Raw genomic sequence first — 16693 nt, forward strand, 5'->3', positions numbered from 1 at the left:
TTAATTTTTTTTGAATTAAATATAATTCTTAGTTAATGCTACCATGAAGAATTGTAGATACATACCACAAACTGAAAATTCGTGGCATTTTTATTGAAATATTTTTTTCTTCTTGTTTTTAAACACTACACTAGTCTCATCAATAGGATTGATGGAGATCTCTTCACAATCCCTCCCTGCTTTGATTACAAGAAAAGATCTAAAGTTTCATATGTACGTAAGGGGATAGAGCCTACCAATGTATCAAACCTCAACAAAATGATCACATGTACACGTACTCAATGGCGAGCTGCCAGATCAAGAATATCCTTGTATTTATCCGACAAGATATACGGCTTCACTTTCAGGCTATCGTTACCCTTTCCAGGAGAGATGTATTTTAGGCCGATCAACTCCAAGCCTACAACACCAGAAATGTATCATTTAGGAAATTACTGCCTGATGAGTATCATGACAGATGAAGAAATCAAATGTTAGCTTCTGGATAGCAGGGGGATCGAATTCTATTGATTATTTACATAAAACAACAAAATTTGTCTGGCTCAGGTTAGTGTTTCACTATATGCCACAACTCCTAGGATAGATAGGAAAACTGGTTTATAAGAATTAGTATATATCTTCAAGAAAAAAATACTATGAGCATTCAAATGCAAAAAATACTCACCGTCTTCAACTCGTTCGTATAAGAATCTCTCTCCTTTCCAGTATTCTAGTGGTCTCATCCTAACTCTTTTGCTTCTTCTAACTCCAGTTTCGAATGATGTGCCAGCTTCTGCAGTATCAATCAGCACATACTGAATAAGGCAAGCTAAAAAAATATTGATAGTACATTCTACACAGAGGGTAACTCCATAAATAAACACCTGCAAGACTTTTCCTCATGGGATGTGCATCTCTAATACGTTTTCCTCTTTTCAGCTTGGCAGCTCGCACCTGAAATAGAGCACACAACTTCAATGTTATTATGTTAGCCAATAAACTGGGAAAATCATGTACCTATAATAAAGACGAGATCTGCACATTTTGAGGTGATTCATGAAATTCTGATATTAGCATGATACAGGATAGAACAACATAATATCATACAACAACCACTCTACTAGTCTTTTATGGCAATGCAAGATTTAAAATGGAAGGAATCAGAAGCAAAAAAAAGGGAAAGAAAATGGGAGATCAGTACTAACATTACACTCAAATTTAATGTAAGGAAAGCAAAAATATAGCAAGTAAAGGCTTTAGAAATACTTCATTTGTTTTGAGTACTTTGTGTTGCAGGGATTTAACGAAATTTTATGGGAACACCAGCTGAGAACTGAATCCACTACATGTAGATACTCAAGCCATCCATCAGGACCATGTCATCAACAGTTCATAATAGAAAGGAATAGACAAACCTAGAAAATAAGGGAGATGTTGGGGGGCATGGTGTGACATATAACAAAAAAGGCATCCTGAGTTATGTGCCCAGCTGTTATAAGGATTAAGGACAGAGAATTTTGCCTAATACACATCAGAATAAAGCATGTGCAAAATGATTTTTGCCATAATCACCAATTTGAGATAAATCATCACAAAGGAAGAAACAGTGAACCATGCATTAAGTACTTGTAAAAAAAATTGTTTTTCATAAGAGAAATGCTAAAATGTCACTAGGAAGAAACAACACATGGTTTACAATTGAAATGCCAAACTGCTTTCAAAGCTAACAAGGACTAATCGCAATACGAAATAAATTGAAAAACTCCAGAAGAAAGCAAAGATATTCGCATTGTATTGACAAAAACCAAGAGCAAGTAACAAGAGAAATTAACAAGAAAAAGGGAAACAACCTCTTGTTGCTCTGGAATAATTTTTTCTCTGGTGGATGCATCACCCCTGCCTTCCTTATCATCTACAGAAGGATCTGATTCATCTGCCACATGAGTATATATTTATTTACATTTAACATTAAAATAAGCAAAACAGAAAATGATTATCTTCTATTTCCAAATGTAGCATTTGAAGCATGCCACAACTTATATAGCTAAATATCATGCTAAAAGAGGTCTTACTCTTATTAGTGTTCATAGAGTCTCCAATGTTTTTATTTGGTTCTTCATTTTGCCTACTATTGGCATCCATGCTTGGTATGCTTGCATTCTCATCTCCAAGCTGCTCAGGAGGACCATCAGTATTTTCATTTACTTGATGTTTATCCAAATTACAAACTGGTAAATTTTTGCTATTAAACTCTACATTTGACTCCATCTCACTAAACATGTCCAACTCCTTAGGCACATCAGCCTGCCCAACTACCTTATCCCTGGCCTGTGCAGAAACAGCATCAGCCAGTCCAACTATCTTATCCCTGAGTTGGGCAGGAGAAGCTTGTTCCCTAGTACTGCCACTTTCTCTTTGCATGCTTTCATTTTCACTTAGAGACTGTTCCAGCAGACAACCAGCATTTTGATTTCCTTGTTGAGAATTTATATCAGGTATTGCAGATTCAGTACGACCAAACTCTACATGTGATTCCAACTCATGTCCTAAATCGTTTCGGATATCGACCTGTCCAAGTAGGTTATCCTTGGGGTCGGCAGGAGAAGAATTTGGGTGCGGACAAAGATCAATGTCCTGTGGTGAAAATGGATCTCTGAGAGGGTTAGGCTGAAAAATCTTCTTTTTCAATAAAGATAAGGATCCAAACGGATTTCTCGGAGGAGTTGGTGAAGATACAGAATTAGCTGGACTTTCCACAAGTTCTTGTTCCATACGAGGTTTCTTATTCAAACTTGTCAGCACACTATCTAAAACCAGTGAACTCCTGTGCTGCCTTTGATAACTTCCTGGTGAGGTTAAAACATTAGTCCTTCCAACATCAGGAAGTTCAGTCAAGCAGTACAGCTTCTCCATATCAAGAGGTTTGATCTTCAACCGCTCCTGCAAGATATTCAAGGCTCCCTCACCTTCCAAATCATCATCATTACAGGACAACAGTTCCTCCAACATATCATTGTCTCGATCCTCTGTTTTATTCATAGATTCTGGTGAGCCAAAGTACACATGATATGAGATTAATAGTAATTGCTAAGTCAATAGTATAAGATTAAAAATGTATTTGTAGCAACAAGAAAGGAGAATCAGAAATAAAAAAACCACCCTTCTGTATCTGAAATATGCTTTTGACTATAAATTCAACATTATCTACTCACCAGCCAAGTCAACTTCTTCCACGTCACAAACATTAGGATCAGGGTTAATTAACTTCTGTAACACATCTTTAGGCGGACTTGGAATGTCCTGAGACACTGTCTCTTGGGAGGACATCCACATGTCATCATTTTCAGAAGGCGTTGAGGAGTAACGGTGCTTGTAATTATATGACTTCCTGTAATTTATAGAAATTTATCGATCAGGTAAATATTTCTTTATCAGTAATAATCTCGTTTATTGCCTCACAAAACAGTGAATACAGCACACAAAAATCTAAATATACCCTAAAATTCCCGGACGACGACGGCGCTTATGATTTGATGGTTTATAAAGGTCTATATTGTCCATACTAACACCTAGTTGTTTTTGCATCTCTTTTTTGGCATCTGCAACAGACAAAATCATGAGAACAGGATAGAGCTACAAGGCAACAAATAGCATATGCTGAAGATAACAAGTCAGGTGAAGCACAAATAGTTACTTTCAGTCCTCTCATAAGCATCAAAAAAGGCATCTGGATCTTGGAGGTGATCAATGTTTAAAGTTGGCTCCAAATTGACTGGAGGGTGACTGTAGTGAAGGCGAAAGTACAATGTTTATTATAATCAACTCATAAATCCTTCAGTGCAGCACTGAAAATGAAAGCTAAAATATTTTAAGCCCCAAAACATCACCTAATACTTGGTTTCAGAGAAAATGAAGCCTTCTTACGGGGAAGTCCAAGACCTGGTCTTCGCTCTTGTGGCCTATCCTTAGCTTTTTCCGCAATGTCATTAGTGACATCCACATTTTCAGCGAGACTCCTTAACTCTTTCTAATATGAGCCCCGGAAAAGAGAGTTAGGAAAAACTCGGACTATAGTGCTCATTGCAAATAAGTGTTCATATTAGTTCACCACTAGTTGGAGAAACAAACTTCTAAAATATCAAATTCGAATAAAACCAGTTGATTTTCAAACTACTTCTTGTCCATTCTCTCAGCTCCAAGCCAAGATGCCAGCAGTTTATTACCAAACACTTGACCATTAGATGAAGCTGAAGCACGTCCACAAAATTGAAATAAAATGATTGTAAAATACACGCAAGCCACAGTTTAGATACGAAGGGTCATGAGCTGATTTTCATTCTTTAGACAAACTTAAGTACTCCCCGTACGTGATACATTTTGTTTCTTAGGATGTTCGATTCTAATTGACACATTTACTAAAATGGAAACATCATTCTCTCTTACTTTATTCTTCTCTACTCAATTATGTTATAAATCAAAAAATCAACACAGGAAGACAACTCACAAGATAGTGCTGAGTCAACTTTCTTTATTATACTAGCTTGTTTAGTCTCATACACACTTATTCATGCTATGCTTCCTTCGTGTAATAGTAAGGTTCAATATTGCAGTCTCCTATAACATGAGACAATCTGTAATGGTTGAAAAACAAGCTAATAAAAAATAACAACAGATTCTCTCCTTGTTCAAACCTTCTACAATGGTGACAATGTCCTTATTCTTCCTCTTGATCCATGTTTAACAAATTCACATAACAAAAATCATGCCGAATAGAAATTGAGTTGAATAGAGGGAGTATGTAGTTGCATAGAGACAGAAGTAACTCTAGCAATAATAAAATAGAGGAAGCACAAAATCTAAAAATACAATGCTAAAATTCATATGCGCGTGGAGCTTGGGCACACGAGAACACATGAAATTGAAGATTGATACCAGAGATTTCATGGTATTGTGGATGGAATCTAGGTCGGAGGGCACCGGAGCTTCCGCTGACGCCCTAATCGTGCGCGGGAAGAGTGAGAGCCCTCTGAGACCTCTTAGTGGGTCGACTGAGCCGGCCGCCGCCTCCTCCTTCAGCATTGGCCCGCGTGTTGTGTGTGTGAGAGAGAACGTTGGATTTACGGTGGTTGAGAATGCAATTCGAATTTGGGTGGAAGACGTTCTGCTACAATCATGAGATTATATAATAATTTTTCTCTTTCTGCATGAACTAGGATGTTAATCGGGCCGGTTCGGCTACTACTCAATCCGATGCAGACTAATTGAGTTGTAATTTCTTTCTAGTTATAAAAATCTAATCATAACCCTAAAAGCGAGCTCATCGGATTACTACCGATAAGATTAACATGATCGCAATATGAAAATTAGTTATATTCATAAAATATTTAATTATGATAAATTTGAGATATATGCTTAACTCGATCACAAACATGATCAAATACTAATATTTGAGATATTTCATGAAATTTAATGCATGTTTTAGAAATTTAAATAATATTTTTTAATAAATTTGAAGTTTATAATTCATTTATCAACTATTATATTAATAAAAATTCAAGATATAATTTGTGTATTTAATATAAAATTGATAGTTATTCTTTTAGTTATCTATATTATAAAATTTATCAATGAAATGTCGAATTAAGAGTAAAAAGATAAAATAATAAAAATTTTATTTGACTCTGACAGATTGCGGATTAATCAGGTGCAGACTAATCGAGTTTTAATTTTATCGAACTAGAAATTTTCAGTTCTAACGATATAAATTTGGCTCGTGGACTACACTGACGTCCTTACATGCAATTAAAGAAAGGAAAAAGGGATATGAAATTATCAATAATGCGTTTACAATGCTAATATGAAGAGAGAAATAAATAAATGGAGCCTAAATTTACAGCGCTAAATCTCCGCAATCACTGAACCGACATTCTCTGGTGGTGAAGAAATGCTAAAACGCGCAATTCCTCTTCCCTCCGTTATTGCACTTGAATTTTTGTGATCCTAATCAAAGAAAACGACATTGCTTCCTACCAGGAAACCTCTTCTCCGCGTCGCATTTCCCAATTAACTCTTTCACAACTCCTCATTACATTACACATATGCTGCATTCGCCTATTTCCCCCTCATCCCAGATCTGCTGAGCTAGGTAGATTGCTTGTTTTGCACTTGTTTTTCCCAATAAAAATGCGATCTTGATTGTATTTCCATATGTTTTGATGCAGCTTTTGCACTTTCTGGCTGGAACCCATGGCGGATTTGCATCCCTCCAACGGCGTCGAGGTACATAATTCCGATCCTGCCTCCAATGGGAATGCGAAGGGTTTCAAGATTTTTGTAGGGTATGATCCTAGGGAAGACATTGCTTATGAGGTGTGCCGTTATTCTTTGTTGAAGAGGGCTTCGATCCCAATTGAGATCTCCCCAGTTAAGCAATCTGAGCTGCGTGAAAAGGGGGTTTATTGGCGTGAGAGGGGGAAATTGGAGAGCACCGAGTTCTCGTTTTCGCGGTTCTTGACGCCTTATCTAGCCAATTATGAGGGATGGGCCATGTTTATGGATTGTGATTTCTTGTACTTGGATGATATCAAGAAGCTAGTGGAGTTGATTGATGATAAGTACGCGATAATGTGCGTGCAGCACGACTACACGCCTAAGGAGACCACGAAGATGGATGGTGCAGTGCAGACTGTGTATCCTAGGAAGAATTGGTCTTCAATGGTATTGTACAATTGTGGTCACCCCAAGAATAGGAGCTTAACCCCTGAGATAGTGAATAATGAGACGGGGGCGTTTCTCCATAGGTTTCAGTGGCTGGAGGATGATGAGATTGGGGAGATCCCGTTTGTGTGGAACTTCCTTGTAGGCCACAACAAGGTTGTTGAGGGCGATGAGAGCACGTTGCCTAAGGCCATACATTACACGCTTGGTGGGCCGTGGTTTAAGGAGTGGAAGGATTGTGAGTTTGGTGATCTTTGGCTGAGTGAATTGGAGGAGTACCAGACGGGCGCTGTGAGGAAGGGAGATTAAGAGAGTGCATAGACGAGTTTGTTCCTTTCGCCATTGGGTTTGATGACTTGATCATGTTTTGCTAGATGATTATGTCAAGTGGTGGAGGTGATGATGTTTTGTATTATGTTGCTATATAGTTGCATCTCCTTGTAGATGTATTCTTTCCCCTTTGTTTGTTGGTGGTATAAAATCTGAGATTTCTTTAGATCAAAGAGCATTTTTTTTATCTGATGGTGATTAGTACTTGGACAATAAAAGAAGAGAAGAAGAGAGTGTAAAAGATGCGTTTCGAGCACGATATTGGTCGTGTGATGTTGTTTTCATTAGCTATAGTTTGCCTCATTGTATTACAGTATGTGTATGTCTCTGTATTACTGCATCAATAATATCTGACATTAATCTGCAGCTGGCAAAGTTAGTTGTCTCATTCTTGGTTAGTAATTTTCAGCTGTGGTTTCAAACAGAAATGTGCATTTATGCTTATGCATACAATTGGCATGAATAAGTGCTCCATTTATTTAGAAGATCTTATATTATGTGGCTGTGAAATTGTGTGCTCCCTCTTGTTTTAGCATCTGTAAAAGTGACAGATAATTTCATGTGCGCACATGGATGCCAGTTCCATGTGATTATGACAGATTCCACCCACATTCTTACACATAATATCACCTTTTCTTATTGCGGTTTGGTAGGAAAGATAAGATAACTTCGAGCATGAACATGGTTATTGGAGAGGGAAAGGGTCAGGGGCAATCCCGGAAAGAGGGACTATAAGTAGGATCTCTTCCCGAGGAACATATATTATCGCATCCAATTGTTGTGATACGGTATCTAGTTAAAAGGCCGATTGTTTGTGGACCGATGGCGTAACAAGGGCAACCTAGATGTGTTTACCGGGCTACCAATGCCGTTAGGCCAAGGTAAATATTCCATCCGGGCCTAATCGGTAGAATCGAACAGACACTAACCAGATAGATAAGTTGTGTCTCCATAAAGATTGTTATGGAGTAAATATAGTAGGTGAACCGCCACCTAATGCTCCTTAGTCCTTAATTAGTTATTTAACTTGCCAGCTTAGTTGTGAAGAAGGTGAATACTAAAAAAAGATGTATCTTTCTGCAACCTATGGCTGAATTAATGTGGTATGATAGAATTCAACTGTTCCAACCGCTGAAATTCATGAAAAGTGTTATCTTGGCAACTGCTACCTAAGCATTAAATACAATGTGGGAAATTATAAGTGAGACTCTCAAAGCCTTTCTGGAGTAACAAAATTTGATCAACATCTTGGACTGGTGAGAAGAATTGTGTGAAGAAAATGCAGGCGCCACCACCGCAACAGAGCTTGTCCTACTCCGATCATATCAACCAACGGCGCGACCAGAAAGGATGCCTTTATGCTTGGTTCCTCTCTCTCTCATCACAACTTTCTTTTCATTCTTCAAGAAATAATACTATTATTATTTAGGGGTTCATATATATTGCTTGGTGATCTTGAACTTATGAACATGAAGTATATGCATCTATTCTCTCTCTAACACACACATATACACACACTAGACACAGGAAGAAGACTAAAAGTAGGTGTGTTTGTTGTGGCACAGCTTCTTTACGATGTGTTGCTGTTGGTGCTGTGCTGAGACTTGTGAATGCTGCTTGGATGCTATTTGCTGTTGCTGCATTTAGAAACACACTGCAATGCATTTTCCTATCAGATGTATCATGTAACCATTTTCCTTGCAAAGTTAAATTAGTTGCAATCTCAAAAATAATCTTAATCGATTCAGATAAATCTAATATTGTACACGTGTCAGTGTCGTTTCAATCTTAATGATACCAGATAAATTGTCAATACAACCAGAAGAGGACGGATACTCCCTAAAAAAAGAGAAAAAGGAAGAGGAGTGATACTTATATTGCGGAAAAGAAAACACCAGAATGTTACAATAGGTTGAATATCAAAACTGGAACTGTTACTATTGGTAAATCAAAAAATTAATTCACATTGAAAAGTTATACCAGATTTGAAGCACAACCTGCAAGGAGTTGGCCTAATCGGCAAGGATGGGGTTCCGGCCCTCGTCGATTTCGACCACAAGTAGATGGTCCGGGTCCGACCCACTTGGCCCTTCAGCATAGAGGGTAGGGAGATATGCTTTGTATGCTGGCAGATATCTTGAAACGAAGTCGAAAACCTGCCATTGCAACATCAAGAAAGCAACCATACTTGTAACAGCTGCATATTTCAATCGAGCATAGAATCATTGAGTAGCATTTAGATCTCGAATTTACCTCCTCATCGGACATTCCAGGTTTTCCATCATCTCTCATGGCAATCTCTGCCTGTAGACGCCCCAAGGAAGTCGTCAGAGAGACCGCACAGTAACATTTTCTAAAAGATACTAAGAAGGAATGCAACTGCAGCTTACCTGCAATCGCCACTGATAAACGTAACTGGGATCCTTAATCTTGATAACTATCCATGAGTTGATGAACTTGTCCCATGCATCATAGTAGGCTTCTAGGTTTTTATTAATTACTTCCAGCTGCAAGAATTTGTCCATAAGTGAGCTTACAACCACATTTGACTGATATAATTATAAGATACAGAAGTGGACGAAGAGAAGAAATTTCTACGTCCTACTTCTCAAACCTGTGGGTCGACAGCTTTCACAACTTCAGCAGGTACAGGCTTAAAACCAAGCATCCAACCCTCAAACAGGATAGCCTAATGAAAGTGAAAAGACGACTCATAATCAATGTTACATCCAATGTCAAGTGCCTTAATTTCGCTCAATACAACCTTAATCAAGCTTGACTTACTAAATTAGACTTTTTAACCAGCTATGTTTTTTAATCAACTACTATTGTGAACCACCTACCGAGAGAGGGCCCTCCACTTCTGGCCACGTTGAAGGGTCAGCTCTGTCACCTCGACCTTTATATGCAGACTGGAAGATAAAAGAACAATACTAAATGCTTCACATCCCAAACATTTTGAGAAGAAGAGTCTGGTCTTGTGTGCCTACCTTGTCATAACGAGGAAGCTTCATTTTTGTGCCTGAAACTCGCATATTATGCCAACACAACATAATCAAAACAAGGAAAACAAGAAACAACTGTTGTTTGTCTAACCTTCTCTTGTCAATTTTTGCAGGGATGTCAGTGTCTCAACTGAAAAGGGAAGATCATGGCTTCCAGCATTTCCACGGAACTGAAGGTTGAAGATTTTATGGTAAACAAACAACAGTGATGAGAAAGAAATTCATTCAAGGGAAGACAATATTCTAGCTACCTCTAGAAGTGCATTGTCAGGATTGCTCTCTCGCAGTTTGCCCTAAAATGGATATTCCAGTTTTACAATAGTAAAAATACATCAAAAGGGAGAACCCACCATGATCAGTACGAGACATAATGAAAAGATTTACCTGGCCCTCCGCGGTCAGATAAAAATCATCTATGGATATAGTTGCAGTCTTTCTGAAATTGAGTTATCAGTTTTAACATCTTGCAATGATGATCAAATCATACTTTCAACTAATATTACCGTTTTATACTCTACCTCCCAGTGATTTCGAAAAGGAAACTCAGGGCGAATACGAGTGTGGTCTTGCCACAGCCTTGTGGTGCACTGAAACCAATCTGCATTGACAGGATATGAAATTACAAAATATGAAAGCCATAAGCCTTTACTATCTATTGAAGATACAATAGAGTTACTATCGAAGAAATCATCTGAATTGTACCACTAATGGGGGGATATCATCTTCATCTTTGAAATTAGAACTGTGAAGACTGATTTCCTCTTCACACCACAAGAAAACTGGTATATAGTAATGGTATATCCGGATTTTTTGAGGCTCGGTCAGAAAGAGTTCATTTAGGCGAAACAATCTGCAGAGCTGTGATCCACATAAGATCCACTTGTCGATGGATTCAGCCACCTTATCCGGGGTCAGACTGACTTTGTCCAGGAGAGGACCCGAGCATATAAAATCATAGAGATCCTCCACTGCAGCAACTTGAGCTGTTTTTGTAGGAAGCGCGGAAACTGACAAAGCTTCCCTCCTTTCCTGACCAGCAGTTTTATCATGAAAAGAAGATGTGTCTTTTATCCATGAACATCCACTCCCTGCATCATAATGAAGGCTCAGTAAGGAAAAAGACTTGATTGATAAAATAAAAATACCAGCAGCATTTTATGAACTACAGTATGTTGCAAAAAAGTAGATCAATGGTTCAGAACAATTCAAATATGATGCACTTATCATGATTTCATTAATGCCTAATTAGCCCCTATATTAACCAGCAGATTTCCGTTGACTAAATTATTTTAGCAGTTGAAGAACATCCTTAAGAGGAGATTATGGTTCGATCTTCATTTTTTCACCCCTACCAATCTACGAAACAGATTTCAATTTTTTCTAGACAAAATAAGGTATAATAATGCTCTGCAAATCACATTTACAGGGCAATTTCACAGTTTATGAATAACATAATCATATCAAAGATAAATCAACCACAATTTAAAAATCTGAAATTCAACAAACATCATCAACCTTCAATCAATTCCGAATACAGAACTCTCTAAACCAGAAATTGAAAAAAAAATATATCAAATCATCTACGTAAGGAACTGAAATTTTAGATCACCGGTTTCAAGCACAGAATCAAACCAAATTAATCTGATTCAAAAAAATTACCTGATGAATTCGAAGACTGCATCGAGTGTAGGTGTGAGTGAGGCGCTCCGATTTTGCGTGTAGAAACTGCGGGGATTGTGGGAAGTGGTGGAGTCCATTTGGAAATATTCTTCCTCCAAAAATAGCAATTGGTAGAGTCATTTTGATTAAAATTATATAAAATGCGGCGTGAGGATGCCGATGACGTTGGCGGGGTTAGTACAGTCAGCACCGCCATTGTTATCACCTCTGCAAATGGGGAAGGAATACAAAATTGGTATTTTTGTGGTAAAATATTCGCAAAGACGATCAGTGTTGCATGGCTCACAAGGATTTTCAATTCTGCCACGTCGGATGGATTGAGTCATTTAAATGCCCTCCGTAAATTCACTATTATCAATTGCAAAAAGAATAATGAATTTACACTCTCAACTGAATTTTGATTATATTTTACTAGTATGTACTATTTTTAACCAAAATTTGAATAAATATAATATCATTAACCTAATAATAAAATGAACTACTATGATTTTCTTTTTAATTTCTCCAACACAGTTGCTTACTAAATTAATGTTTACTTTTATCTTTTTCCATGAATTTGAACTTCAAAGTTTGAAGGACCATGAGCTTTGAGCATCACTCATTTCTTGTCCATATTTTCTTGTGTCACGTTAGAAATGGGCCTCCTTATATTTATAACTATGGGCTCCATTCCATCGATGTTATGCTTTAATTCTTCATTCTATATATGCCCCTCCCAAATTTCCAAATTTATGATATTGTGTATTCGTCTATAGAATTCTTTTTTGGCAGTAACTATGATACTTTTTAAAAATAATAATCCTTGTTAAAGAATCAGTCCCATTTTATTAAAAATAATAATCCTTGTTAAAGAATCAGTCCCATTTTAGCAATCGGGTTTATCGGGGTTCCACTTTACGATTTTTGGTTTGAATATTTCATAAATAGTAAATTCCACCTTCTACTAATTTTTTTCAATTCATATTTTAAAATTCTAATTGGAATATTTCTAAATAGTAATAGTATAGCCTCCATATTCTACTATTTCTTTTTTAATTCACACTTTATTATAAAATCAAACAAATCAAACAGTTAGAAAAGAGATCGCTTAAAAAAAATCCTAAAACAAATCATAATACAGACTCACATTTCTTCCGTGGAGGAGGTGACCGTCGTCCCCAATTCTGTGGCGTCAACTCCACCAAATTTGAACCCACACACCATTTATACGTATCCTTTGCGTTTCATTTCACCAACCCACCTGCAGATTTTCTTGATTTCAGTTAGGTATTCAAACCCTAACTTAGCCAATCCTATTGGATTTGTTTGAGAGAGGAATAGTACAAATGGTAGGTGCTTCTCTAGCAGGATTGCAAGATCATGTGAAGCTAGCTAGAGAGTACGCAGTGGAAGGACTCTACGACACTGCCGTTATCTTCTTCGATGGAGCCATTGCTCAGATCAACAAGTAATTTACCTTTTCTCTCTTCATATTTTGTGAATTTTCGCTTGCCCAATTTCCCTTTGCTATCTGTTCCAATTTCATTTCTTCATAATTTGGGCTAATCTGATAATAATTAAGTCGTGCAAGAATAATGAGAATAGGAAATTAAAGAAGGGTTGGATTTTGTTACTAATTTTTATTGAATGTATGTTTTCTGGGTGAAAACTGTTTCATTAATCTGATTTAATCTGCAATGTCATTTGAGATCGTCGATTTTTGTGTTAGGCATTTGAATACAGTTGATGACCCATTGCTTCGTACGAAATGGATGAATGTGAAAAAAGCCATATCAGAAGAAACAGAGGTAGTGAAGCAGTTAGATGCTGAGAAAAGGTCGTTTAAGGACGTTCATGTTGGTAGACGGCCTGGTTCTCCTCCTATTTCGACCAAATCATCTTTTGTTTTCCAACCACTCGATGAGTACCCTACGTCTTCTGGCACTCCTATGGATGACCCTGATGTGTGGAGGCCTCCTAGTCGAGATCATACAGGTAGGAGACCTGCAAGAAGCGGTCAAGTGGGTACGAGGAAGTCACCACAAGATCCTACTTGGGCTCGTGGGGGTGCAGCTAAAACAGCTCCACGTGGAGGTAGGACAGGTGCTTCTAGTAAGGTCAACACTGGAGTCCGAGCATCAACTACTGTTAAGAAAGGCTCTGCCAAGTCTACCTCAGGCTCAGGGAAATCAGATTCCGTAGTAAGTTACAGTGCTAGAAGCTGTAGTTATTTTTCAGTGTGCTTGTTAACTCTAGGACTTAGAAATATAAATATTTGGACACTTTTTCTCTGTTATAGTTTGTCATTTAAGAGACCATATAACTACGGCTAGAGATAAGTGTGGTCTTTAACAACTAATAAGCTTATTTCTCCTTCCGGATGTAATTACTACTAGATATGGTTGTGCTTAATACTTTATGCATATTCGAGTATTCATGTGGATATTAAATCTGATCTGGATAGTTTAGGAAATAATTTGATGCTCATGATAATAGGTGTTCTTTTATGTTTATCTTTTCCAATAAAGTAACAGATAAAAAAATGCTGTCATTCCTACGCTTGATGAAAAATCTACATCATAAGAATGCTTGACATATACTCACAAGATTGAGTTTTCCTGTTTTTTTTTTGTAAAGTTATTTTAAAAAAATTGCTACATATGAACTCTGCTTATTAATTATTTTTCGGTTTGTTCTTATTCAACCATCCATTCATATGCTCCTTGTAATTTGCATAACTTTGTTAATATTTAGAATGGGGATGCTGAAGAGGGAAAACCCAAAAAAGTACAGTATGAAGGGCCTGATGCTGACTTGGCAGCTATGCTTGAAAGGGATGTCTTGGATTCCAGTCCTGGTGTTAGATGGGATGATGTGGCTGGGCTAAGTGAAGCAAAAAGACTATTAGAGGAAGCTGTGGTGCTTCCTCTGTGGATGCCTGAATATTTCCAGGTATTCAATATTGGTTGAAGATAAATGATCCTACACTCTTGTCATGCTCATACCTACCTAGCTAGTTTACTTTTTCTTAATATATGTTGCTTGCTTATCTTTCTAGTTTCTAGTCTGTTTGTCTAACTTGATCTGGAATCCAGAGTAGATCTTAATGGTGAGTGATCCACTTTGATACTGCTTAGTTTTTCTGAAGTTGATGAATGTGGGCATCTGTTAGAACTTAGTACTGTTCTTTCTTAGCTGCATGTGTTTTAAATGATAGAGCAGTTAACCTGTGTTTATTTGATAGAGTGATTAAGATCTACAGAAAACTATGATCTAAAAGTTCTGTTGTCCCAGGGAATTCGCAGGCCGTGGAAAGGTGTCCTCATGTTTGGCCCCCCAGGTACTGGAAAAACTCTTCTTGCTAAAGCGGTTGCAACTGAATGCGGGACAACATTTTTCAATGTTTCTTCTGCGACCTTGGCTTCAAAATGGCGTGGAGAAAGTGAAAGAATGGTTCGGTGTTTATTTGATCTGGCACGAGCTCATGCTCCAAGTACCATATTTATAGATGAGATAGATTCTCTGTGCAATTCTCGTGGGTAAGAAGAAATCACTTCTCTCTTAATTTATAATGGGATTATGGGAGTAAAGTCTTTATTCTGCATGTCTTCATGGGAATCGTTTCTTCTAGGTCAAGTTCATCGTAGGATATAGTTGGCTCACAAATTGTAAGTTCTGAGCCAAGCCCCCTGATTCATGAATTTTTCCCATTTTTCTAGGGCTTCTGGAGAACACGAATCATCCAGGAGAGTGAAGTCTGAACTTCTAGTTCAGGTAGATGGGGTCAATGCTTCCTCAACCAATGAGGACGGCACACGCAAGATTGTGATGGTTTTAGCAGCTACAAATTTTCCTTGGGATATAGATGAAGCATTGAGGTTAGGCCTTGTTTTCATTTTCATTTATAGTTTAATTTTCTGCTATAAGTTTAAACTTAGTCATTACTAGTTACCTAACTTTACCTCTTGATTTTTCCACAATGAATGCAGGAGGCGGTTGGAGAAAAGAATCTACATCCCTTTACCAAATTTTGAAAGTCGCAAGGAGCTGATACGGATAAATGTGAAAACTGTAGAGGTAACATTTATTGATCAGTTCATTGACATGGGAATATCATAACTTCCAAAAGTACTTTTGTCTCTTTTTTTTTTCATGTGGACTTATGCTGCTGTTTTGGGATTTCCCGATCTCATAATCAATGCCATCAGGTGGCTCCAGATGTAGATATTGACGATGTTGCCCGCCGTACGGAGGGATACAGTGGAGACGATCTGACAAATGTTTGTCGTGATGCTTCATTGAATGGCATGAGGCGCAAGATAGCAGGAAAGACACGAGATGAGATCAAGAACATGGCCAAGGATGAGATTTCAAACGATCCGATTGCAATGTGTGACTTTCTAGAAGCCATCACCAAGGTCCAGCCTAGTGTTTCAGCAGCTGATATTGAGAAACATGAGAAGTGGTTTGCTGATTTTGGATCAGCTTAAACTGAGTCTCCTGTTATATTCGGTACAATTCTTCCCTTCGACTCTTTCCCAATATCCTTCTTGTTGGTCTCGGTGCTTCGTCTGTTTGGTTTGCTACTATCATGCGACGATACAAACATTAGCCCCGAAGCCTTTTTATTCCTCATGTATCTGCATTTTATGAGCTGTTTGTTTATGGTGAGAAGCTTCTCAAGTTCTCTCGTGTTCTTCCTATTTTTAACATATCTACTAATGATACAAATCTTTATTGATCTTTGTATCGAGAAATCGATCTGCATTTCTTCTAATTCTGTGTGGTGTGACCTTTTTTTTTTTTCTTTTTTTTTTTCTTTTGAGTTGGAACATCTTCCAAGAACTTGGGGAGTCTTTTTACTGTAGTTTATTTGTGACGTTTGAATTTTGTCAAAAAAATATCCCAATATTGTAAGGATTTTTTCACGAGGGAAACTTTGGGATATTAATTTTATTAAATTAGGCTAATGTTGGCTGCAAAAATGCAGTTCTTTAAATATT

General features: G+C 37.6%; 4 protein-coding genes across 6 annotated transcripts; 2 read left to right on the plus strand and 2 right to left on the minus strand.

The window, feature by feature from the left end:
• Window positions 1–51: 51 nt before the first annotated feature.
• LOC125210779 (centromere protein C-like) lies at window positions 52–5112 on the minus strand. 3 transcript variants are annotated; one of them, XM_048110366.1, is made up of 10 exons: window positions 4912–5112; window positions 3867–4006; window positions 3674–3762; window positions 3476–3578; window positions 3192–3367; window positions 2052–3005; window positions 1830–1912; window positions 864–933; window positions 665–772; window positions 52–400 (listed from the first exon to the last, which is right to left on the minus strand). In XM_048110366.1, the coding sequence occupies exons 1-10, from the start codon at window positions 5056–5058 to the stop codon at window positions 279–281; spliced, it is 1992 nt and encodes a 663-aa protein (XP_047966323.1). In that variant the 5' UTR covers window positions 5059–5112; the 3' UTR covers window positions 52–278. The 3 variants fall into 3 exon arrangements, with proteins under 3 accessions (XP_047966323.1, XP_047966322.1, XP_047966324.1); XM_048110365.1 differs by having other exon boundaries at window positions 2052–3023; XM_048110367.1 differs by lacking the exons at window positions 3674–3762; window positions 3867–4006 and having other exon boundaries at window positions 2052–3023; window positions 4912–5035.
• Window positions 5113–5882: 770 nt separating this feature from the next.
• Window positions 5883–7392, plus strand: LOC125212068 (protein CDI-like). Its single transcript, XM_048112106.1, has 2 exons — window positions 5883–6124; window positions 6201–7392. The coding sequence occupies exon 2, from the start codon at window positions 6226–6228 to the stop codon at window positions 7003–7005; it is 780 nt and encodes a 259-aa protein (XP_047968063.1). The 5' UTR covers window positions 5883–6124; window positions 6201–6225; the 3' UTR covers window positions 7006–7392.
• A 1409-nt stretch (window positions 7393–8801) lies between these two features.
• Window positions 8802–11949, minus strand: LOC125212067 (D-glycerate 3-kinase, chloroplastic). Its single transcript, XM_048112104.1, has 12 exons — window positions 11691–11949; window positions 10734–11119; window positions 10550–10629; window positions 10416–10467; window positions 10283–10324; window positions 10123–10201; window positions 10017–10048; window positions 9870–9938; window positions 9641–9715; window positions 9417–9533; window positions 9280–9330; window positions 8802–9182 (listed from the first exon to the last, which is right to left on the minus strand). Exons 1-12 carry the CDS (start codon window positions 11905–11907, stop codon window positions 9039–9041), a joined length of 1344 nt encoding a protein of 447 aa, XP_047968061.1. The 5' UTR covers window positions 11908–11949; the 3' UTR covers window positions 8802–9038.
• Window positions 11950–12804: 855 nt separating this feature from the next.
• On the plus strand, window positions 12805–16467 carry LOC125215672 (katanin p60 ATPase-containing subunit A1-like). The gene is made up of 7 exons (XM_048117168.1): window positions 12805–13158; window positions 13420–13891; window positions 14445–14642; window positions 14985–15229; window positions 15410–15568; window positions 15680–15767; window positions 15899–16467. Exons 1-7 carry the CDS (start codon window positions 13037–13039, stop codon window positions 16178–16180), a joined length of 1566 nt encoding a protein of 521 aa, XP_047973125.1. The 5' UTR covers window positions 12805–13036; the 3' UTR covers window positions 16181–16467.
• The last annotated feature ends 226 nt before the right edge of the window (window positions 16468–16693 follow it).

Source organism: Salvia hispanica, chromosome 3 (assembly GCF_023119035.1).
Source record: "Salvia hispanica cultivar TCC Black 2014 chromosome 3, UniMelb_Shisp_WGS_1.0, whole genome shotgun sequence".
Lineage (NCBI taxonomy): Eukaryota > Viridiplantae > Streptophyta > Magnoliopsida > Lamiales > Lamiaceae > Salvia > Salvia hispanica.

Bases quoted from the DNA above. Each gene is read 5' to 3' on its own strand.
- LOC125210779 (XM_048110365.1), bottom strand. From the start codon at position 5,058: ATGCTGAAGGAGGAGGCGGCGGCCGGCTCAGTCGACCCACTAAGAGGT. The intron at 3,368-3,475 runs GTATATTTAGAT...TATAAATTACAG, and splicing joins CGTCGTCCGGGAATTTTAGG to GAAGTCATATAATTACAAGC. The intron at 401-664 runs GTGAGTATTTTT...CTGGTGTTGTAG, and splicing joins ATACGAACGAGTTGAAGACG to GCTTGGAGTTGATCGGCCTA.
- LOC125212068 (XM_048112106.1), top strand. From the start codon at position 6,226: ATGGCGGATTTGCATCCCTCCAACGGCGTCGAGGTACATAATTCCGAT.
- LOC125212067 (XM_048112104.1), bottom strand. From the start codon at position 11,907: ATGGCGGTGCTGACTGTACTAACCCCGCCAACGTCATCGGCATCCTCA. The intron at 11,120-11,690 runs GTAATTTTTTTG...ATTATGATGCAG, and splicing joins GCAGTCTTCGAATTCATCAG to GGAGTGGATGTTCATGGATA. The intron at 10,202-10,282 runs GTAGCTAGAATA...TTCAACCTTCAG, and splicing joins CTGACAATGCACTTCTAGAG to TTCCGTGGAAATGCTGGAAG.
- LOC125215672 (XM_048117168.1), top strand. From the start codon at position 13,037: ATGGTAGGTGCTTCTCTAGCAGGATTGCAAGATCATGTGAAGCTAGCT. The intron at 13,159-13,419 runs GTAATTTACCTT...TTTTTGTGTTAG, and splicing joins GCCATTGCTCAGATCAACAA to GCATTTGAATACAGTTGATG. The intron at 15,230-15,409 runs GTAAGAAGAAAT...CCATTTTTCTAG, and splicing joins TCTCTGTGCAATTCTCGTGG to GGCTTCTGGAGAACACGAAT.